The following is a 25,067-nucleotide window of genomic DNA, read 5'->3' as shown; positions in this document are numbered from 1 at the left end:
TTCGCCATCATGGCCCGATGCAGTACAGAATTCTTCCTGCTTCTTTCATCAGCAGTCAGATCATCAATAAACACCTTTGGTAGTCACATATACCCATGCCATAACAGTGCTGCCACCATGTTTGACAGATCATCTGGTATGTTTCGGATTATGAGCTTCTCTTTCTCCCCCCCTCCCAATTTGTGTCTGTGTGATCCACAATTTGGAAGCAAATGAAAAATTGATATTTTAATAATACAGGTAATTGCTTAGTGCACATTAAAAAATTTGAAAAAGAAAGATAGTATCATACTTGGCTTTAGTTTTATATTTTTTAAAAAATATAAATATTAAAAAATTTGAAAAAGAAAGATAGTATAATACTTGGCTTTAGTTTTATATTTTTTAATATCTGTTCTTCAGCTCCGACACTGGCATAGCTGCAGCTTTAAATCCTCACCTCAGCCACTTCTGTGTGCCAATGTAAGTTTTTTCCCCCTACAATGATTGCATTTTTAAATTAAGAAATTTGTCTGTGTCAACAGTCCAAATTATTTTCAGATGTTGTTATGCTGGTTAAATGTAGCTTAATACCTTGTTTTTACTTGAATCAGGATATATGTACACATTTTATTAGCGCAGACTAACATTTTAGAGCACTTCTCTGATTTGAAGTTAATATAAAAACGAGAGGATTAAAGTGTATTAGCAGAAAATTTTGAAACATTTAATAATAAACTGAAGAGAATCTGTGGTATGAGTATCAAAATATGCTGTAAACCCCCCCCCCCGCCCCAAAAACCCCATGAAGTTCAAACAGAGATTTTTCAACTTTCATCTTTGTACAGCTAGCCAAAATAAAAAGTTAAGGGTTTTAAATTGAGCAAAGTAAACAAGGTGCTCTACATTATAATTGGTTCATAATAAAGATAATGTATTATATTTCATTGTTAAACCTGGCATCATATTAGAAGAGAAAAGAAAGTGATACCTGTTTGTTCACTAGCTAAAGGAAAGCACCTTGAGCAAAAAGACCTAGGCAGTAAAGTCTGGCATGTGTTATCTCATTAGTTAATAAGATAGTACTAAAATGTATTAATCTTTTTTGTTGATGTTGGTGACATTAATTAGAAACAGTGATTTGTTAGATACTTTTCTAGTCTTAACATTATCAAGATGATTCTGAAATTACTTTGATAAAAAGATGAGAATAAAGTTTTGGGTAGGTTTTATATGTTAATATTTGATTAGCTCTAATTTGGTCCATGTAATCCTCATTTATGAACATTCATTTAATGTCTGAAGTTATGATGGTGTTGAAAAAAGTGAAATATAATCAGTACTCACACTTACAACCATCACAGTATTCCCTCAGTTACATGATCAAAATTTGGGCGCTTGAGAATCAGCTTACAATTACAATTGCAGCGTCCCATGGTCATATGATTGCCATTTGTGGCCTTCTTAGAGAGCTTCCAACAAGCAAATTCAATTTGGGAAACTGGATTTATTTAACAATTATGTGATTCACTTAATGACTTCAATATTTCCTTAACGACCAAGACAAAAAAGGTAACACTGGGTGCAACTCACTTAACAACCACAATACTGCTCTCACTTGTCAGTTCATGGCTAACAGTATAGCCTTTATTACTCACATACAGTAGAATTTGGATAACAGAATACCTTTACCTTTATTGTCATTGCATTCAAAATACAATGAAATTTGAAAGCTACTACAGCACAGTGCCCCAAACACCACATCACAATCACACTACAGAGTATTTAAAAATTAAAATAATTAAAGTAATAATAATAATAATTAAAAACCTAGTCTAAAACCTATTTAAAACATATATTAAGTTAGATAGTTTAAAAATGCCACTTTATACATAGGACTAAATCACAAATGTACTGTTTGATTCAAGATAATTATTGCCTTGGAAAAGAAACTGTTTCTCAGTCTATTAGTCCTCATTTTAAGACACCTATAACATCTCCCTGATGGTAACAATTCGAAATATGAATGACCAGGATGAGAACAGTCTGTGGAGATTTTTAGTGCTCTAGAGAGGAGTCTGGTCTTCACAATCTCTTCCAAAGAAGAAAGAGAGCAATCGATGATTTTTTGTGCTGTGTTTATAACTCTCTGGAGCATCATCTTATCCACTACAGAGCATCTAGCATAACACACAGTTACACAGTATGCCAAAATGTATGCATAGTTATAGGGAAAGGTTTTTTATGTGATTAGGACACAAATGTTTTTGTCCCTTCATAAAGAATTAACATTCAAGTCTGATAAATTCAGTAATTTGGAGCCAAGAGATCAAACTATCATCAGGAAATTCAGATGAGAAAAACTGGCATCTCAGAAAAAATATTCAAAGGAACATCTTTAAAAAAAAAAAACTTATTGGAATTGCATTTCTTTTGGTTTATTATCTTTTTTTATAGTTAAAGATACAGTTAAAGATATATAGTTAAAGAATGAAAAAATATAGTAACAAATTAAAGATACCTAGTATCCTAAGTTTTTCACATGCCATTTTGGGTTCTTTTTGCTTTTTTACTTTTGTTTTAAAACCTTTTAATATTAGCTACTTTAAGTATTTTGATGTTAATCAGGAATGCTTTAAAAAAACAAAAATATGGAAAAATAAGTTTCACACTTCTTATCCATCTACTTATCATTAGTTTTATCATTTCTTTAAATCTTCTTCCCATTTCCCCCCATGATATCCATCTAAAGTGAGTTGGGTTGAAAGAGAATAACTGGCCCAATGTTTCCAGGTAGCTCATGTGGCTCAGGTTAGACTTGAACTTGTATCAATCTAGTACTAGTCCAATTCCTTAACCATTACGCCCAACTGGCCACTACTGGACCATCAGTTAAAAATCTCTTTCCCTTGGCACTCCCCAAAGTTGCTGTGGTCCAGATTGTGCATCCTTAGCCTTATGCTTTCTTCTGCACACTTTTTTTTCAGTCAACAGCCAAATGTTACTGAAAATACTAAAGTGTATTGAAATAAGCTTCTTCTGAGGTTGTATCAATTGCTACCCTATACGAACCTTTCTTATTGCATCTTATAGCCATGCAAGATGTTTATGTTATGCAAAATGCTTAATAATGTTCTATTCCAATAGCATTGACATTTGGTGATCATAGACAGCTGCAATTTTTTATTTGAGATTTATTTTTCATGTTTCAATTGTTCAGTATCATTCACGAGAATCTCATTTCTATAAAAAAAAATAGGAACTTCCACTTTAAATATGAATACAAGTGTTTTTTATAAAGGGTGTTTAAAAGCACATATAAAATAGCCAAAAATAGTTACAAACACAAATACAATACAAATCCAACATTTATATTGCAATTGGTATAATTCCTTCTTGAGATATATGAAACACACTTGGATTTTTCGTTTTAAAATGTATAAATATGCTTCTCCAAGATCTTCCTTATTTCCTACTCGTAAAATATATAATTCCCCCCAGATGATGTGGGCTTTTTTCATTTTAAAATTTGATTTTTTTGGCAACATATAGTTAATATTCTAAAGAGAGATGCTAAGGGAAACCCACTGTTACCATTTTTTACAACATGAACCTTGTCTTTATGTTGTTACTCCCCCCCAAAAAAAAATAGCAACTTCTTCCCTAGTGCTACAATTTTTTGCAGAAAGTACTACTTGCAAGTTTGGTGATGCTTCTCTTCCAAGTCCTACTTGAAGGGAAGAACTATTTTTCTCTAGAATGAGGTAAAGAGAAAACAAGAGCAAGCAATGTAGCTCATACTTTTATAAAGTTTTGTGTTCTAAAAATTGCTGGGCAAGCAGTGAAGGTGAAGTCATGTAACGACAATCCAATTCTAATATTTATTTGAAATTAGTGAAATTAGACATTGAAAGCAGTAAGCCTGCAATTAATTAGTATAAAGTAAAATAACTTGATTTTTTTTACTGTATGTTTAAAGAGCTGTGGTTTGTTTTGTGATAGGGTCCAGACCATCAGACAGTGCTATTTAATCATGGAGCAGTGCAGAATATTGCTCACCTCTTAACCTCTGCATCTTATAAAGTAAGCAAGTAATATAATTTATTTTCTATAAACTAAGCTACTATTTTAAAAACTTGGTGCAATGTTATTGGCAGAATAATAAGTTAACATAGCTCTTTTCTGCTAAAAAAGGAAGTGCGCATTTTTTTCAGTTTAGGCTTGGATGTATCTGTATAGATGTGAAAGAGATCTTATTTCTTGTAAAATAGTGTTAAAAGAGTAAGCTTCATATTTTTTATAAAGGATTTTTTTCCTGATGTGCATACATGTACTAAGTACATATATGTACTAAGACAACAATTACGTTTGGAAGAAAATACTATTAAGAGAGTTGCAAAATGATAGAATTAATATTTACAGGTGGCTTTAATATCTTTTTGTTGTTTGGAGTATTAAAAAAGTATTAAGTTAAACCTGAAATCTCTGAGTAGATAAAGAACTATAATTATATTTATCTATAATTGCATTATTTATAATATTAACTATTACAATATTTAAAGAGGACAGAAAACAAACATTTTATCACAAAATTTGTTGGGACTCTATAGAAAAGGAATTTGATCTATGTATTTTTGAATAACCACTTTTCCCAAATTAATATCCATGAAAACAAATTGTAGTCACTTTAGAAAACACACAAGGATTTGGCCAATAATTCATGTCCCATTGGAAAATTTGTTTTTACTTTTGATAACTACCCTTTAGTCTTTTAAATTTTTAAGATTTTTTGATATGTTTTAAAATGGCATTTTTACTTGACTTCTAATAGTTCTTAAAATACTTTAATTGTAATTAATGTAAATGCTGTATATTTATTCAGGTTCGAATGCAAGCACTGAAATGTTTTGCAGTTCTAGCCTTTGAAAACCCCCAGATATCAATGACTCTTGTAAATGGTAAGTTTCTGAGGTCAGTATGGCTACTCATTAAATAATTACAGTTAAATTGTTTCTTGAAACACATTTTCTCTTTGTTTTTCAGTGTTGGTCGATGGAGAACTATTGCCACAGATATTTGTAAAAATGTTACAAAGAGACAAGCCGATTGAAATGCAACTCACATCAGCCAAATGGTAAACTCTAGGATGTAGGAAACATGCTAAATGATAAATTCTGTTTTATAATATTAATGTTCCAATTTAATCAAGAGTGCATCATATCAACCCCAAGAAAATAATATCAGACTCTTAATATCTCAATCACCAGCATTAATTGTAGGCAATTTAATAGTATTAATGGTAAGCAATCCTTTTAGGACAATGAGTACATTTGGACTTGCAGACATTTGGGAGGCATTTTCACAAAATAACCATGTTAGCTATGATCAATCATAAAACAGACATTTACTAGGAGGAGGACTGTGTGTTTTCTCATTATCCAACCAATTTTTAATCAACTCAGCATACATTTGTCTTGTATTTAGGAAGGTAGTTGCATTTCAAAATAAACCACAGAGCTGCAGCCAGCCACAATTTAACCTCTACTTTAATTTACTAAGAACCTTCTCCAAGTTATGTGTGTTTGATTCCTTAATACTGATTTATTGAATTATAGAAAGAATTCTGTAACTTGGTTTATAGTGTCCCATCATAACTAAGTCTGGATTAATTCAAATTAATTAAATTTATACTGCTTTAATTAATTAAATTTATTAAAATTTAATTAATTAATTTAATTAATTAAATTAATTTCAAATTAATTAAATTTATACTGCTACATTTCCACACAGGTTTATAGTGGTGTATAATAAATAGCACAAATAGATGTTGCATTTGCATTGAATGAGGTCCATTTCTGAGTAATTATCAAAACATACACAGTCCTAATGCTTTCCATGCTTTAGGTCTTAGTTTTTAGTGTCCGTAGTTGTCATTTAAAGAATAATGAACAGAAACAATACAGAACTGAGGACAACAGATGATACTCAAAATACATAACATATTGGTACTGTTGCCATTGAACAAATTTTAAATTTAATAAAATCAAAAGTATATATATATATATATATATATATATATATATATATATATATATGGATCTTTGGTTATTCGGGTTCTCTCCCGCGTAAGATTCAAAGTATCTAGGCACGTTTGGCGAGGTCCCACTCGCCATCTTCAGGCTGGTGCTTTCGGCTTAGTGCCAGTGCAAGCAGTGTGTGACCGGAGCTGCCATCTCTCTATATACAAGTGGTGGGGATGGTGTGCTGGGCTGGTTGGCTGTGCTGCAGCCTCTTGATTGGTTGATGGAGTTGATGTTGGTATAATGGGCTGTTTAATGGCCTTTTGTTGTGGAGATATCCTGGATCTTGTGCTGTCATCTCCTGGGTCGTTAGCCTCTTGTGTTTTAACGGCTTGGGTAATGGGTTGTGTGATGGGCTTGTGAGTTCTTTTATTGTGGTATCCTGGGTCTTGCGTTGTAATCTCCTGGGTCGTTGTGTTTTGATCTCTTTTCCATTAGCCTCCTGTGTAGTAACAGCTTGGGTAATGGGTTGTGTGATGACCTTGTGAGATTTATTGCTGTGGTATCCTTGGTCTTGTGCTGTGATATCCTGGGTCATTTGCTGTGTTGTGACTTCTTGAGTTCTTGAGGTGTAATTTCTTGAGTTTTCTGATGTGATGTCCTGAGCAGGTGGCTGTGATGTAGCATTTGGGTTTTTAATATGGCTTTGAGTTTGGGGTCTGGGTCTGTGTTCGTTTGGCTTGAGTTCGTGGTCGTGCCACATCTTCATGGTGGGGTCAGTTCGCTTCATGTATGGTTCAGAGGAGTTTGAAGTGGGTAGTGATGCAGCTGCAGTGCGGCTTCTGGTCTGTGGTCGTGTCTCATCTTCTGTGTGGGTGTGAGTCTGATTTTTACGTGGAAGTGTGGTGGTGGCATCTTGTGTGGCCCTCATGGGTGTGGGTCTGGTGTCATTTATCATGTTGGGTACTCGTCTGTTCATGAGGCGGGTTTCCAAATGGCTGGTAAGCGGGAGGTGTCATCTCTTTTATTCATGCTGTGTGGGCGTTTTTCTATCTCTATGGCTTCTCTGATTATTCTGCTGTTGTGGTGTTCAGTTTTGGCGATAGTTCTGGTATTTTTAAGGTCAATCTCATGTCCTGTGGCTTTGAGGTGTTGGACCAGGGAAGAGGTTGGTTCTTCTTTTTGATTGAGTTCTTATGTTCTTCAACGCGTGCACTTATTCTTCTGTTAGTTTGTCCAATGTATGTGGTGAGGCAGGCAGTGCAAGGGATTTCATATACTCCTTGGTTTTCTAACTCGATTTTGTCTTTAGGGTTTCTTAGGATGGTGGATATTTTTCTGTTTGTGCAGAATGCTGTTTTAATGTTGTGTTTTTGGAGGATCTTGCTGACCCCCACCATGAAGATGTGGCACGACCACGAACTCGAAGCCAAACGAACACAGACCCAGACCCCAAACTCAAAGCCATATTAAAAACCCAAAATGCTACATCACAGCCACCTGCTCAGGACATCACATCAGAAAACTCAAGAAATTACACCTCAAGAACTCAAGAAGTCACAACACAGCAAATGACCCAGGATATCACAGCACAAGACCAAGGATACCACAGCAATAAATCTCACAAGGTCATCACACAACCCATTACCCAAGCTGTTACTACACAGGAGGCTAATGGAAAAGAGATCAAAACACAAACGACCCAGGAGATTACAACGCAAGACCCAGGATACCACAATAAAAGAACTCACAAGCCCATCACACAACCCATTACCCAAGCCGTAAAACACAAGAGGCTAACGACCCAGGAGATGACAGCACAAGATCCAGGATATCTCCACAACAAAGGCCATTAAACGGCCCTTATACCAACATCAACTCCATCAACCAATCAAGAGGCTGCCATCCCCCACCACTTGTATATAGAGAGAGATGGCAGCTCGGTCACACACTGCTTGCACTGGCATATGAAGATGGCGAGTGGGACCTCGCCGGCTTGCTAGATACTTTGAATCTTACGCGGAGAGACCCGAATAACCAAAGATCCACATACAAATACCGAGAACCTCAGAAAACATATATATATATATATATATATATATATATATATATATATATATATATATATATATATATATATATATATATATATATATATATATATATATATATATATATATATATAAATAAAATATTGAACTCAGTAATCATGCTACTTTGATGTTTCATTGTAGCCTTACATACATGTGCAGAGCTGGAGCAATCTGTACAGATGATACCTGCATTGTGTTAAAGGTAGGTGGTGAATCATATTAATTGTACTTAAAACAGGTACCTCAAAAACAATGTAATGACTTTATTGCTAAAACAGGATGTTTAGTAAAGAGTAAATAATACAACTGTTCCTATTTAATTTTATTAGCAACATTGTTTTTATTGTATGGTTTCTATACCACCTTATGTTGGTATTCAGTAATACTAAATTATTCTGTCTTTTAAATCATGATGAAGTTATGTAAGTCTAATACATTTTGTTAAGTGAAATTTGGTCTCATTGCTTAATCTGTGCAAATGTTATAGTTGCATATAGTTGAATTTGTGATCATATAGCAATATAAATATTGATTAATAAACAAGTGTATATCAGTAGTTGCTTTAAATTTTACTTTTGTACAAATACATACTAGGTTTGATGACATATTTGATTAGTAAATGCCTGTTAAAACATCTATATTTAGTGACAAATTTAACAGAAATTTATATAAGAAATATGTAAACAATTAGTCAAAAAACTAATTTCAGATGTTGTAATTTCCAGACATTACCATGTTTGGCACGGATGTGTAGTAAAGAGAGACTACTAGAGGAGAGAGTAGATGGAGCAGAAACTCTGGCCTATTTGATTGAAACAGATATTGAACTACAGAGAATTGCCAGTATTACTGACCACCTTATTGCAATGCTTGCAGACTACTTCAAATACCCTAGTTCAGTGAGTGCCATCACTGATATAAAAAGGGTAGGTTTATTATGAATTAAGTAGGTATTACAAGTGTGTTTCTGTGTGCATGAGAGGAGGGGAGAGAATGAAAGGTTGGGTTAATAAATTTACTGTATATTTATATATAGAATCATTGTTTATAAACTCAAATGAAAATCTGACAGAATCTTCAGCAGAGACAATATGTGAATTAGTTTTTAGTTGTGCCTGAAATTTCTTTGGTCCTGACTTTGTATGAATGAAATAAACTAGATGGGTTTTTAATAAGCTATACTAAACAGTTAACATAATTACTATAGTTTCTTGTATTTGATTCTGTCTGAAGATGGGATTGAAATTCTGTATGTGAGAGGTAAACGAAGAGATATTAGTTATGTCAACAATTAACAACTGCTCAACTTCATGACAGTGAAGTGTAGGACGAGTAAAAGATGGGAAATGCAACCATTTTAAATTGATTTAGGGATAAGGGGGAACTACATTTGCACATTTATAAAAGATAATCAGATGCATAATATGATTTCAGTGCCAACTTTCAATCTACTAGTCTGCCAGCTCTGTAGTAGATAGAAATTGGAGATTTGCAGCTTAACATTGGCTCACAGAATATGATACAGTAAAAATGTCCCCATTATTGTTTTAGCCCATTTAGACTATCTACTCCAAAATTGTTTAATGCATTGATTTTTAGTGATGAGTTAAACATTGCAGATAATATTCTTGTTTAATCTTGAATGGGATACAAATTTACAAAGCAAGGTGTAATATAGATGTAGGGAACATTTTTGCATACTCTCCCAAATCATTTCCTTATCTTCCATCTCTTCACAAAGATAGTGAAGAGTTTCAATTTAACCAATTTTTTATATAGCTGTAATGGTGGGAACATCTTAATATCATAGCAAACACTTCTGATTATACTCATAATGTACAGCTAAAAAATTGTTTTAGGGATTGGCTGCTGTTATACAAAATAATATACAATTCTGTAATGTTTTATGCAGTCATCCTCTTTGTTTTTGTCTTGCTTCATCTTGTGTCCTGTCCTACAGAGATTCTAAGTTTAAATTGACTCAAGTTGACTGGTTGTGAAAGTGGGCTTAACCCTGTTTAGTATTTTTCTAATATTAGCAATAGAAAACCCCAGGATTGTAGGCTAAACAGGAAAGCTGAAAAAAGTCCTGGATAAAAAAGACAACAACAAACAGGTTCTATATGTTTTTCAATAGCAATAGCACTTAGACTTATATACCGCTTTATTGTGCTTTATAGCCCTCTCTAAGCAGTTTTACAGAGTCAGCATATTGCCCCCAACAATCTGGGTCCTCATTTTACCCACCTCGGAAGGATGGAAGGCCGAGTCAACCTTGAGGCTGGTGGGATTTGAACAGCCGATAGTCAGCAGAAATGGCCTGCACTCTAACCACTGTGCCACCCTGGCTCTATAATAATAATAAAAAGCAAACTCTTTCTATTTTGTTTCAAGATAATGCAATCACAAGGATTTGAGCTCAACTTAAGGGAATTGTTAAAATTTATAAGATTTCAATTATTATCATTGAGAAGAACAGAAATGAAGTTCTACACAAGATACAGAATAAAGTGCCAGTTGGAAATTCTTAAAGTGCTTCCTAATCTAAACTCAGACAATATCACTCAACACTCAGATGGTATCACTAAATGATAGTTATGAAATATGTCTTAAACTTCCATTCAGAACTCAGAATATATACAGTTTGATCAACATCCATGAGTTTGCAATTTAAAAAATAATGTGAATTTAATTATCTTTAATAGCTTGACCATGACTTAAAACATGCTCATGAATTGCGCCAGGCTGCATTCAAGCTCTATGCTGCCCTTGGAGCAAATGATGAAGATATTCGAAAGAAGGTAAGTCTATCAGGTAGTTTCCAATACCTCAAAGTCAGGAACACAACCTTGTCATTGAAGTATATGTTTTGCTTATCATTAGTTTCAATAAAATAATATTTTGTAATGAAATAAGATATCTGGAGAAAGTGTTGTAGTTTCCTAGTTAAAAACATTATGGTTTAATTGAAATGCAGAAAACTATATAATTTTGACAATGCCTCTTAATAGACACAAGAAATATTCTTTTTGTACAATAAATACAATGTAGAACCGTAATATAACAATATGCTTCATTGTCATAATATGACATAAGCATGAAATTTCTTTTTAAAATGTGAAATTCAACTTTTTTTGAATTACGCTAAAATAAATTTATGGCATTAAAATAAACATAATAAATACTTCTTTTTGTTCTGTAAAATCCAACAGCATTTTTGATAACTTTCTTTCAGATAATTGAAACCGAAAATATGATGGATCGGATTGTAAATGGCTTATCTGAGTCTAGCATCAAAGTGCGCTTAGCTGCAGTCAGGTATAAATTTACCTAGCGGGATTAATCTTACATTTCATATGTTCAGACTGACAGTTGTTCACTTCCTTTATTAGGACATACAATGAACTTAAATTATTTGAAAATTATGAATTATCTTTAGCAGTAATTGTAGTATGATGAAACAGAATCTGAACTCTCAGTTTTTAGTTCAGTTTCTGAAAATGCTTACATGCAAAGCCATCTCTATGGAAAGGAAGTATTTTAGAGCTTATACCTCATTTTTCTGAGCAGATGTTTGCACAGTTTGTCAAGATCTGTACAGCAACTACGAACAAGTTTCCAAGATCATGCTGTATGGAAACCCTTAATGAAGGTAAGCACATTGGGAGATTGTTGTGGTATAAAGTGGTCTGACAATATTATCCAGGTAGTCCTCAACTTATGACCACAATTGAGCCCATAATTTACATTGCTAAGCAAGACAGCTGTTAAGTGAGGTTTGCCCATTTTATGATCTTTCTTACAAGAGTTGTTAAATGAATCACTGCAGTTAAGTTACTAACATGGTTAAGTGAGTCTGGCTTCCCCATCGACTTTCCTTTTTCGAAGTCACAAAAGGTGATCCCAGAATACTGCAACCATTATAATAAATACATGCCAGTTGACAAAGCATCTGAATTTTGATCACATGACCTTGGAAATGCTGCAATGGTTGTAAGTGTGAAAAAAGTCATAAGTCACTTTTTCAGTGCTGTTGTAACTTCAAATGATCACTAAACGAATGGTTGTAAGTTGAGTACTATTTGTACAGTTTTAAGGCTGTTAAAGACAAATTTGTACTGAGATATATTTCTAATGATTCATTTCAATTAATCTAAAATATGATATTGCTAAGATCTAGAAATAATTAAATATAATGGATTAGAATTAAAGTGTGTGGCTGAATATAAAGTGGTTTTCAAGTAATGTAGTAAGTTTATACTTCTAATTAAAAAATACTGTTTCAGTTTAGGTTCTTCTGTCAATGACAGCAGAATGCTTATCTTGCTAAATATGGTTTTTAAAAAGTAATTGTCCTACCCTCATTTTTATAAACCTGATATTTTGAAGCAGATATTTCATTACACAGGATGTACTTGAAGTGCATATGGGAAAATATTAAAGTGCTTGTAAAGCTGTTTCATATGGTAAATGCTTTTTTAAAACTGGTGATTTTTCCAGTTTCAATCCTTATTCATTTATATATACTGTAAACTATTCAGAAAGCACAAGGGATGTTTGTAGTATTCTCTGAAACTTTATAGAAAATGATTTTTCATTGTATTTTTTCACTAGTAAAAGACAGAATAGTAACTCAAAAGTCTTGAGTAATTTCTACCAAGGCTAGATGATATATCCTGTTATAAGAAATGGAGTATTATGTCATTAAGCATTTTAAAGAAGGAAGACATGTTTCCTCTTCTTTTCATGGTTAAGTATAAACAGCTGACATGTCAGTTAGAATTCTTTTGAAATTGGAAAAGATTAACTGCAAAAAACATGTTGGTACTATTTAATTTCCAAATGTTAATAAAGGAAGCTGGAGTTCAAGTTCTGCATCTACAAAAGTACCAAGGCAAATGTATATGTACCAGTCCCTGAATTATTCTAAATTCTTGAAAAGGAATACTTATGATGAAATTACTTTTTCTTTCTTTTTTTAGGTATTACAGAATGCTCCAGATGAAATTTTAGTGGTAGCATCTTCTACTCTATGCAATCTTCTCTTAGAATTTTCTCCAAGCAAAGAGGTTGGTTGTTTGGACTTTTAAAACCGTAAAAGTAGATCTTTGATTTTTTGCATAAAATGTAATGTGAATATGTACCGAGATAATGAGGCTGAAGTCCTGTTTCTGGTCTTTCTCAGCAGTCACATAAAAACAGTTTTTCTCTTAAAACAGGCAAATTGTTACTTTGAGTAAAGAAATCAGGCTGTTAGTGTTTACTAACAAAGCATAAACAGACAATAGAAGCAGATGTATCATAACAAATGATCAGAGAAAAAAGGTTGAGATAAAATTTCCCAGAATAAAAAGTAATTAAAGATGAAATAATGTTCCCTTCAGAAGTTGGAAAGAAATAAGATCAAAGATTTTTAAAAAGTATATTAGTAAAAACAGAGTCCTTGTAGTAAAATCCTGTAAACATAAATCAAATAGCTTTCATTACACAGGATGAATTTTGTTACCGCTGATTTCTTTATAGCAAAGGTAAAAATAATTTAGAATTCTAAAGTAAACAATGAGAAAATGAAAATAACTTTATGTTAAAATCCAGCAAGGAGTTATATGAGTCAGCGTTCAACCAGTTGATTAATGTATAAATAAAAAGGGAAAAAACATTTAAAACATGCAGTTAAAACCAAGGTGTGCTTAAAAATACAAACAGCTGAAAGGAAAAAATGAAAGACCGAACCCTCCAATAGGTTCTACTGAGAATTGCAGCCATCAAGATCCCTCATCTTAGAAGGTACACAATCCTCCAAGGGTCGTCTTGGGTTGTTACTGGTGGTTGCTCCCATTCAAATCTGGGAAGCCACCAATAGCCAGCTTTGGTGGCATAATCAGCTGTTTTTCAGCAAGTAGGAAAAAACACCCCGCTGCTCAGCACGCCATCTTGGGAGCAAAATACGATTATATGGGATGGAGTAGTCAACAGCTACCTTGGGTAGGAGAACCTGATAGAACATACTGGAAAATCAAAAGATTGGGTGAAATATTTATGGCATTTGAACTGAGTATACTACACTGTCTGAGCTTATAACAACATAAAATGTGTGAAGAAAGAAGATGTGAAAGCTTAGATGTGTATTCTGGATTTTTTTTAAAGTATCTTGTTTTTTGTTTAAGAGCAGATTTAATGTACAAAAACAAAATGAAAGAATATATATGAAATTAGGATGTTACTGAAATTTCTTAACTGGTTCTGCTTTTGTTATATGTAGCCTATCTTAGAATCAGGAGCCATAGAACTTCTCTGTAGTTTAACTCAGAGTGACAATCTTGCCTTGCGAGTGAATGGAGTTTGGGCTTTAATGGTAAGCATCAATGTTAATCTGCTAGTTTTATGTATGCATCTCCAATTTTAGATTTTATTTCTTTATTAAATTTGTATACTATCAAATCATCTGAGATCTAGAATGCTTTCAAGGATGGGAAATCAAAACAAAATCTCAACTGCTAAGAAATGTTTCTTGTAGCAGATGATACATAGTGTAATGGAGTTGGGTCCTTTGTGGAAAATGTTGAAATTATTCAGAATAAGATTAATTCGGTTCTTCTTTTTAGAATATGGCATTTCAAGCAGAACAGAAGATCAAAGCAGACATTTTGCGAGGCTTGAGTACAGAGCAGTTATTCCAGTTACTCTCTGATTCTGATGTAAATGTACTAATGAAGACTTTGGGATTACTTCGGAACCTTTTGTCTACTCGCCCTGTAAGTAAAAAAGTGGATTTTCAAAATGAATATCTTCAAAATGAATATTTTGAAGATTAATTTGCAGGTCTTGTGAATTTCTTATTATTTATCATTACATATTGGGAGGTGATATTCCAGAACTTCATATCAACTTTATTAAGCTGTTGCTTGTCTAATTTACAGAACAAACATTCTGTAGAAATGACAAAGCAGAGTTCTTTTTGAACTCTTGTTGCTACAAATTATAAGTTTTGGGACTTGAGAGCTTTCTCTCTGAAAACCAGAACATCTATTTTTTACATTGCATAAAACATGTTGCAGATCAAGGAGTAATAAATACAACAGTGTTTTATTTTAAAGGAAAACTAGTCTAAATGCATTGCTCAGTATTTGTAATGGAAACAAGCATACTATTTACATATGACCCCAATACAATTGTCTAAAATCACCTTTACCTATCATTTCTGTTGTGCTCTTATATTCATATGTATGATTTGTTTCCATTGGCATAGACCTATTTCCTGCTATAAGAATTCTACAAAGTAAAGTAGGTTTTCTTAACTTCTTAGGTGAATTGTTTGTTAATGTTATTCTTCAAACTCTTGGCAGCATATAGATCAGATAATAAGTACTCATGGGAAACAGATAATGCAAGCAGTAACTCTCATCCTGGAAGGAGAACACAATGTGGAAGTCAAAGAACAGGTATTGTACTTTATTGTATTAATACAGACAACAAGTTTAGACATGAAGAATTGTATTTTGTGTTGAATGAACAAAACAAAAATAAAACACCAAGCACTAAATTCTTTATGAAAAAAAATTCAAATACTTTTGCTAAGAGTGCATAAGGCTGTTTGCGTGCAAAATTTCTTGTGCAAGTATGTAAAAATGAAAGATGCAACTAGGAGATGATTATTCTGATTATTTTTCTAAAAAAGTTAAAAACAAGATTGCATAAAATGCAATCTCCCAAACTGCTGGAAGTAAATCAAGATAGAAATAGAAATAAAAGGTAGAGATCAGAAACATCTCAGCTAAACAAATGCAAGTTCTTAGATCTGAGTTCTGAAAAAAGGCAGACCATGTACTGCTTGTTTCCTTTTAATCAAGTAAAACTATTTTTATATCCAATTTGGAGACCATCCATCTCATTCATACAGTGACTGTGATGATCCAAACGTATTTGAGTGTTTAGAAACCTTGGGCTTTGGCAATTAGATGTATGGGTTTTCTGAGGGAAAGGCAAGGTCCTCTGCTATATGTGTGTCTATGCTGGCTTATGACCATAATGAATACTTAAATGCACAAATGGAAGAAAAAACTTTTGCTGTCACCTTTGGCTGGGAACGTGGGAAAAGTAGGAGCCTGCAAGGTGTGGGGTCCCAAAGCTCTGGAGACATGATGTCATCCATTGTCCCTTTAATTTCAAGGTAAGAAATCAGGATAGTATGAGGAGAAAAAAAACCCACTATTGAATTATTTACATGATTTCGCTTTTTTTGGTTTTTCTGTTTGAATGGAAAAGGTTTATGTAGGGTATTTTTTTCTCAAAATTTATGCTGTTTTTCTACAGCTAGGCTGAGGTTTATTTGTGTTTTATACTTATATTTCTGTTATCTTTCTTTCTGATGGGTGATTTATGGTTTTCCTCAGCTTACATCCATTCATTCAACAGCTATTCAAAATTATGGCTGCATTGGAAAGATGGACATACGACCACTCTCCAAAGTTACAACCATTGCATTACTCCCATAATTACATGGTCACAATCCAGTTATGACATGGTTATGATGTCGCAGAGAATCATAGTCATTGAGCAATTTTCCCTGTTGACTTTCTACAAGCAAAGAAAATAGGGAAGCTGGAAGGAAACATCACAAGTAGCTCCAGTAAGTGACACCCACCTTTAGCACATACTCCATCCAGATACAGCCTCCACCAGGCCTCCCTAAGCTCTTTCTCAAGTCACACGCAGCCTTGCCTCATGTGTAGCCTACTCTAGGCTCCCAAGCGCACGCGCGCACGCACACACGCACACACACAGGCTTTTTCCATTTCCTATGGCATTTCACTGTTCTTTATCTGGGACATCAGATACATTGTCCTTAATGGCCTGCATGTCTGGGAGTTACAATGGCAAGTGGGACTGCCAAGATTGCTGTTGCTAAGTGAAGCAAATGACATCATGCTTTATGACCACATCACTTATGGGCAGCAAACTCCATACCAATTGCCATTGTAACCTGAGGGCTATCAGTGTAATCATTGTGATTACTGCTTGAATACAGGTAGTCCTCCTCCTGACACCCCAGCTGGGACAAGAACTTCCACAGCTGAGTGAAGCGGTTGTTAATAGGTCACATACAATTTTGTGATCATTTTTGCTACAATTTTTAAGTCAACCTGGCTTCTATTAACTTCTCTTGTGAGAACCTCCTCAGGAAGGTCAATCACATGACCCTGTGACACCAAGGGCCCAAATTTTGATCACATTATGGTGAGAGTACTGTGATGGTGTAAGTATGAGGATCAGTCATAAGTCAGTTTTTTCAACACTGATGCAACTTAGAATTGTTGTTAAATGAACGGTTGCAAGTCAAGGACTACCTGTAAAAGTCTTCATAGTTTTATCTTCTTATCCTGTATTGCTTATGGAACTGTCTACTTGTCAAGCTGCCATGAAACATTGCCATTTCTATTGTTATTTCCATATATTTAGTTAGATTTCTATTGTTATTTCCATATATTTCTGTTCCTCCTCCTTCAGACATTATGTATACTTGCCAACATAGCAGATGGAACGACAGCTAAAGAATTCATCATGACAAATGATGATATTTTACAAAAAATTAAGTATTACATGGTATGTAATTTAAGTTTTTCTATAATTAAATTTTGGGAAAAGATTATAACCCAGGGATTTTCAGCATTTGGTAGAAATCTGTATATTAAGTGCAGTACTGTTTGTTGCTCTAATTTTCTTGAATAGAATGCCTTTTCTTTTAAAATATTTTTTCAACTTTGCTTTCATTGAAGAAAAGCATAGGAATTTTATATCATTATTGTGAGTAATAATTTGGAGGCAAGAAACCTATATTACATAAAAGTTAAGAAAAAATGAAAATGTTTACTTAAGTCAAGTTTGGTTCCTTGCATTTTTTTTCTTGGCAACAATATGGAATTGGTTTGCCATTGACTTCTGCCAGAATATGCTTGCTGTTAGTTTTGTCTTTATAATCAAAGCTGTAGCTTCTTTTCCAAGTATTAACTAGATCAGCTAGGTCAGGGTAACAAAGCAATAGTAAACTAGATCCACACTTTTGCCAATAACATTACATGATTCTGTGAAGTCAAAAAGTGTCAGTTTCAAAAGGGATTTGATTTTACTAAGGAATAACTTAAAATATTTCTGTCTAAATGTTTTTGTCTGCTTAGAGCCACTCAAATGCTAAACTTCAACTGGCTGCCATGTTTTGTGTATCTAATCTGATATGGAATGAAGAAGAAGGTAAGAGGATATACTCAGGATTTTTATTCTGAAATGCTTAATTTAAAATGAAATTACATTTACAGTTGAGCATATGGAATGCATTTTTATGTTGGATGGGAAAATCACTACATTAAAAGACAGGTGAATTGAATATGCTATTTGATTCCCTTTGAGTGAAAAGGAAGTTATCTGCGGGGAAAAAATGAAAAGAGCAATTTCTAGTGGATGAAATTTGAATAGGTAGACATTTTTGTTAGGAGCTGACAAATCAAGATCAAAAAATGGAGTAGCCATTAATGTGAAAAAGCATACCATGGTAATCAGAAATACAAATTAAGGATGAGGAAGGTTGATTCATAATACTGTATTTAGACTGAATTTAGAAATGTAACTAAGCGTTGGTTCCATTTATGCACTAATTCATAAAATTCTATAATCCCCCCCAATGAGATTAAATGGCTTTCTAGCAGATATTATATAGCCTCATCAAATGAGTTATATGATAAATAAAAATACTATTTATATGTTTAATGTTATTGAAAACAATCTTAAAAAATGGCCATGATTTTTCTTGGTGTTAAAAAATATTTAATAATTTGGGGTGGTCTATGTTTTCAGTTCTGGAAAAAAGTAAGTTGTGTTCCTAATATTTTTCACATGGATACAGAGTATACAGAATGAAAAACTAGAATTATGGGGAATAGGTTTTTTTTTTTCATTTCTATCTATTAAAGCGGAGCAGACCAAGTTGTCTCCTTTCATCTCTTTATTTTTACTTGTGTTTTTTTTTTACTTACCTTTATACATATGACTTAAAGGGGGCGCAATAGCTCAGCAGTTAAAAACACTTGAGTTATCAGCTGGAAAGCTGACAGCCCATGTTCAAGACCCCTGCATGTTCAAGAAGCTGCATTATGGGGTGAGCTCCCGCTACTTGCCCCCAGCTCCTGCCCACCTAGCAGTTCAAAAGCATGCAAATGCGAATAGATAAATAGGTTCCACTTCAGTGGGAAGGTAACAGCGTTCCATGCACCTCGGCGTATAGTCATGCTGACCACATGATTGCTGGCTTCCTCAGATAAGAAATGGAGATGAGCACTGCCCCCTAGAGGTGGACACAAATGGACAGGGTTAGTGTTATATACATATGAATGCTTATTTCATTTTACTGTAAAGTCTCTCTTTTTTTGATGGTCAATGACTAATGAAATATTTGCTTCATTTCACAAGCTTCTTTCCCCCCCCCACCCCAGTTTTTTATTTATTTTATTTATATATAATGTAAAAAGTCAATTTCATTCAAACTGTATTATCTGGTTACAATTATTTTTAGAAAATCATAAGCAAAATGTTTACAACAATATTCATCACATTAATATTGATTCAATAATAATATTTTACTTATGTACTTTAACAAATCTCCTTTATAACATTAGTTCTTTTTGTATCCCTGTGTTTCTAACTTCTGTTTTTATTATCTAACCGTTGATAAAATAAGTCCCATGTCAAGAAATATTCAGTTCCTTCAATTACACTCTCATCTGTCAGGATCCTTCACTTTTCCATTGCTGTGCAAATACAATTCTGGCTGCATTTCACAAGCTTCTAATGATGCATAAGAATATATTACTTTTATTTCAGATTTGTTTGCATATCTACTTGTATATTTCTTATATTCTTACAAAAATATATAAAATGGAGACAACATGGGAAGAGTTGACACTAAGAAGGATAAGATTTTGAGTTGGGCCATACTTTGACTTTGTTTTTGACCCCAGCAAAAAAAAAAAATCATTAAAAATATATTTCTTTTTAAAATGATAATATCAATAATTCTCAATTAATAAAACATTAAACAAAAGAATAGAAAATGTAATTTATCTACTGTAAATTAGAATGGCATAACTTCTTTTGTTGCTATGCCAATTAAATTATCATAAAAGTAATAGAAAACAGATTATTGGCTAGTAGTTCCACCACAACGTAACTTATGGATTGCTGAAAAATTGGGTTTTATTCCCCTTTCATTTCTAAGGTAATAGATGTATCAGAACTTACCTTTGATTAAAACACAAGATAAATTGATTGGCCTTCGCAGAAAAAGGGAGAATCAGCTGTTTCGTGTCTGTTCCCTCTTTAAGTCTACCTACTTCTCTTGACATTGGATATCATACTGTTGAGTACTTTGGCCTCAGGCTGCTGTTAATGAATGCCAGATCTGTTTGAAATAAGATTGTGATCCTTCACAACTTGATTGTGTAGGAAAAAAAGCCGAGCTAGTATATGTGACCAATACCTGGCAAGATGAGAAAGGCTTATTCAAAATTACCCATATGCATGTCATGTGTTTCTGTAGGCTTTTACGTTGGATTATATATTGCCTTGCCACTGTTTAATCGGTCTGATATAAAATGCATCAGTTACCAACATGCAATTATTTTATATTAGGTTCCCAAGATCGTCAGGATAAACTCAGAGATATTGGAATAGTAGATATTCTACATAAACTGAGTCAGTCGTCAGATCCAAATCTTTGTGAAAAGTAAGTAAACAGAAATTTCAAAACCAAATTGAATTGAATTTGATTACTTTGTAATTAGATTTTCTGTACACTGTATGAATTACTGTATTTTTCAGACCATGACGCGCCAAACTATAAGATGCACCTAGCTTTTGGGGAGGAAAACAAGAAAAAAAATCCTGCCTCTGCCTCCCAGCAGTTTGCCTCCTTTCAGCAAACAGCCTGGTCAGCTTCAGCACAGCCTGGTTTAGTACGAGCAGCTGATTGACGGTTGGATCTGCCTCCCGGAATACTGATGATCAGCTATTCCAGGCTACGGAGATCACCACCGCCTATCAGTGTCATCACTGCCCATCGCCGTTGCCACATATCTCTGCCTCCATGCCCTCCATTTCAGCCTCCGTGAATCCCAGGCGGCCAAAAACAGGACGTGCGTAGACCGAAAATTGGGCGCACGGAAGCCAAAAACAGGATGCACAGGGGCAGAGATGGGTGGTGGCGATCCCTGCAGCCTGGAATAGCTGATCATTGGTATTTCAGGAGGCAGATCCAACCGCCAATCAGCTGATTGTGCTAAATCAGGCTGTGCTGAAGCTGACCAGGCTGTTTGCTGTTTGCTGCAAGGAGGCAAAATGCTGGGAGGCAGAGGCCGAAGGATGGGGGCCAGTGGGTGGGCGGAGCTTTGGCAACATTCACTATAAGATGCACAGACATTTCCACTCACTTTTTTGGAGAGGGGAAAGTGCATCTTAAAGTCTAAAAAATGCAGTATATACGAGTTATGTTTCTCTTTGCATTTTGTGTTTTTTCCCCTGGCAAACCAGAATTGTCCCAATTTTTAGGATGGCTTAGTGTTGATGAGTGAAATCTATGCTTGATTTGTTTATGTTATCCATGACTCTGGATAACTAAAGGTTAAATAAAGACAACAATAATATAACATAATGAACCAGTCGCCAGGATTTTTAAAAAAACAACAACTAATGAAAAACTATTTCACAGGGTCATACTGACAACCTCACCCTTGTGCCTGAGAACGTATCTCTCTCTTCAGGACCTTCAGGCTGGCAAAGTTAGGGCAATCTAATATCTGATGCAAGAGTATTCTAAAGCAGGGGTCTCCAACCTTGGCAACTTTAAGACCTCTGGACTTCAACTCCCAGAACTCCTCAGGAGTTCTGGGAGTTGAAGTCCAGAGGTCTTAAAGTTGCCAAGGTTGGAGACCCCTGTTCTAAAGAGCAGAACAAAAAGGCTAACTTTCTAGGTCCCACAAGATGGCACATCTTAATTGAGGGGCCTCATATAATAATGCCTTTTCTGCCAGATGGGATGGTATGATTGGAAAAAGGCAGTTCCAAAAATATCCTAATAAATGTCCCATGGCACGAACAGCTTTGTAGTGGCCACCAGCATTTTGAATTGCACCCAGAAACATATTGATAGCCAAAGCAGCTCATGGTGGAGTCTCGTAAGGTGTATACATTGAAGAGTGTTCGTAACTGATTAGACAGGTGCATTTTAAATGAGTTGCGGCTTCTGGATGTTCTTCATAGGCAGCCCCATGTAAAGAGCATGGCAGTATTTCATTTAAAAGGCAAGCAAAAGTCTACATTTGTAGAGTTATCCCTTTTAATATCTCCCCATCCCATTTATTATATTTGACTGAAATATCCTTGTGTTTTCACATGCTGCTCATTTCAGTCAGCTTCAGTCCAAAATAATTTGAAGTTCTCAAAGTTGTAAAATGCATACACACATGTGAAAGCTGCTTGAGAAATTATAAATAGAAAAGGAATAGTTGATTCTAAGTACAAAGACCTGTGTAGTAAAATTGAGAGCAGATTATTTTTGGGATGTTCAGTTACTGAACTTCATGCACCCAGTTTTCAATGCTGTAGTTTATTCCTTGCATGGCAGTATTTCTAAAATCCCCATTTATGTATATCCTCTAAAATTAAAAAAATGCTTTTCATTGCAGGGCGAAAACAGCACTCCAGCAGTATCTTGCGTGATGAAAGAGAAGTCGAACTTTCATATAATTTTCAGAGCTATATACTAAGGAATAATGGGAAATAGCTGCACCTAATTTCCTTACCTTTTGCACAAGGCACCTTGGGCTGCATTTGTCTCAGGTGCAGGGAGCTGCTTGGCAGGAGCAGTTTAAGTGATCAGGTCTCCAATGCACTTGAGGACTTTATTGAGGTAGTTCCTCTATTCAGATATCTATTCTGGGATATTTTTGTCTGAACTACCTGAACTCTACTAGAACAATCAGTAGTCTTTTTTCTTTGGGCCTAAAATATTCTGCTTATACCACAGCTAATGTAAGGCTGTGTCTGGGTGGGTGTGATACCTCAGAGCTTTTTCTTTTTCTCCCCCCTTTTCTGTGTGTGTGTGTGTGTGTGTGATTTTTTTCTACAGATTTTCAAGGGTGAACCATTGTTTGCTGTATGAAAACTTTAAAAATTATATACAATTTGAATTGAAATGTTATTTAATAACAGTTTTGTCCCATGAAGTTTATTTTGATCAGATGAATGTTTTTAAGTAAAATATATGCATTTGTTAAACCTCAGCTTAATGTACCTGTACTTCCTCTTTTAAAACAAAAAGATACTTACATGACAGGTAACACATGCAATGTGATTTATGTTTGCCTCTTACTGCCACTTGTTACTAGTGACGGCTCCTTGGATTTAAGAAAGCAGAATTCTAAGATCCTCAAATGGAATATTTTTCAGTAAACATAAATGATACCAAAATTGGAATTGTGGAAATTATACCTACTGGAATTTCCAGCAACAAAGTTAGAGTTCCCCATGCAGATACAATGCTGCTTCAGAAACTTACATTTATTATAAAACTCTGTGTTACTTTTTCATAACATGACATCATAACAGTGAATTGATACAAATAAAAGAATTGACTGCTGGTTGGAGGTACGCTCTTGGAAATATGATAGGCATCCCCATAAAAATCTGGATTTTAAATCAGATCTTAAATATTATTTACCAAATATATATGGTAGAGGAATAAGTTATTCCTGGAGCAGAGAAGAACAATATTAAGATGCGTTTTTTATATCATTTTGTATTCTCTGTCTCATACCTTGCTGTTTACCAAGTAAGTTTTCTGTGGCCTTAAGCCCACAGGTATCTCTGTCAAGGGACAAGAGCGCCAGTCAGAAATTGAGTGTCTCATTTCACTCATCAGTTTCAGATATCCCAAACATTTATTTATAGTTAATAAATATTCTGCTGCCTAGACACTTTGCATTATATCAAAGCAACTTTTAGAGCTTGTGCCTCTGGCTGGAACTGTTAATAAGCTGGAGGGAGACTGCAAAAATAAAGCTAGAGTTTTTATATATGGTTTTCATGTTTTTTTTACTCTGAAAGGCAAGTCAGCAATTCAAGGAATGCAGTAGGTGAAATAATTTCTCAGTGTTATTCCTACAAGCTTGCTGTGTTTGAACTTCTGCAGGTGTGCATAATGTGTTCTCCTGCTAGTTAATATTTTAGAAGTAAAGCCACAATTAATTCATCAATTGGTTATAGGCTTAATAATACTGAGAAAAATCACTTTATCTGAATCCATTCCCTGTGAGAAAGGATAGAGATTGCTTCTTTATTTTGACCACTGCTTTTGCACTCTGAATTATTATTATTACACAGGCAGTTCCAATTCTGTTGTAATGACTCCATTTACACATACGCATATCCATTTATTTTGGGATATAGATATGCCTAAACCTGTGTTGAATATAGCTGAGATGTGCAGATTTTCAGCTATACATTTGAAAATTGCTTTTACAGTGGCTATGTATATGGAAGGAAGATATGCTAAGACAATCTGGATAATGGGGGTGGGCAAGATGAATTGATGAAATATTAAGGTGGTAAGTGATAACAGTGACATTTTGCACTTTGCATTGTGAATATTTTTGATGTTACTATAAATATGTACAAACACTGTAAATAAAAAACAAGTGTCCTTTTATTTGATAATATTATTTAAAATTGCTTGGGCCTATTTATATTATACATTTAAATCTTCATTCAAAAGTTATATTGTAGGCATGGATCTATGCACAGATAGCTACATCTTTTTTAGGAAGCTGACTGTTCTAACAAAAATAAGGTTCATTTTCTAATTCTAATCTTTTTTAAAGAATATGATAAATGGACTTGTATCAAGCGCCTCCCCCTCTCATGACTTGTCAAA

The 25,067-nt window shown here is 34.2% G+C and overlaps 1 protein-coding gene across 4 annotated transcripts in view; it reads left to right on the top strand.

The window, feature by feature from the left end:
• Nucleotides 1-24,842, top strand: part of ARMC8 (armadillo repeat containing 8) — a 62,180-nt gene extending 37,338 nt beyond the window's left edge. For all 4 annotated transcript variants that reach the window (XM_087964867.1, XM_087964866.1, XM_087964868.1 and 1 more), the window contains 17 exons: nt 403-462; nt 3,982-4,062; nt 4,862-4,937; nt 5,023-5,113; nt 8,234-8,294; nt 8,818-9,018; nt 10,798-10,893; nt 11,328-11,410; nt 11,663-11,744; nt 13,075-13,161; nt 14,355-14,447; nt 14,698-14,847; nt 15,439-15,534; nt 17,600-17,695; nt 18,268-18,340; nt 20,771-20,864; nt 22,822-24,842. In XM_087964867.1, the coding sequence (XP_087820993.1) occupies nt 403-462; nt 3,982-4,062; nt 4,862-4,937; nt 5,023-5,113; nt 8,234-8,294; nt 8,818-9,018; nt 10,798-10,893; nt 11,328-11,410; nt 11,663-11,744; nt 13,075-13,161; nt 14,355-14,447; nt 14,698-14,847; nt 15,439-15,534; nt 17,600-17,695; nt 18,268-18,340; nt 20,771-20,864; nt 22,822-22,855 (1,554 nt within the window). In that variant the 3' untranslated portion in view covers nt 22,856-24,842. The remainder of the gene's footprint in view (nt 1-402; nt 463-3,981; nt 4,063-4,861; nt 4,938-5,022; nt 5,114-8,233; nt 8,295-8,817; nt 9,019-10,797; nt 10,894-11,327; nt 11,411-11,662; nt 11,745-13,074; nt 13,162-14,354; nt 14,448-14,697; nt 14,848-15,438; nt 15,535-17,599; nt 17,696-18,267; nt 18,341-20,770; nt 20,865-22,821) is intronic.
• Nucleotides 24,843-25,067: the final 225 nt, after the last annotated feature.

Source organism: Notechis scutatus, chromosome 4 (assembly GCF_049901735.1).
Source record: "Notechis scutatus isolate UNSWTSFEM ecotype Mainland chromosome 4, rNotScu1.2, whole genome shotgun sequence".
In the NCBI taxonomy this organism is placed as follows: domain Eukaryota; kingdom Metazoa; phylum Chordata; class Lepidosauria; order Squamata; family Elapidae; genus Notechis; species Notechis scutatus.
The sequence above is the reverse complement of the archived record's forward strand: the minus strand, read 5'-3'. Positions and strand labels throughout refer to the sequence as shown.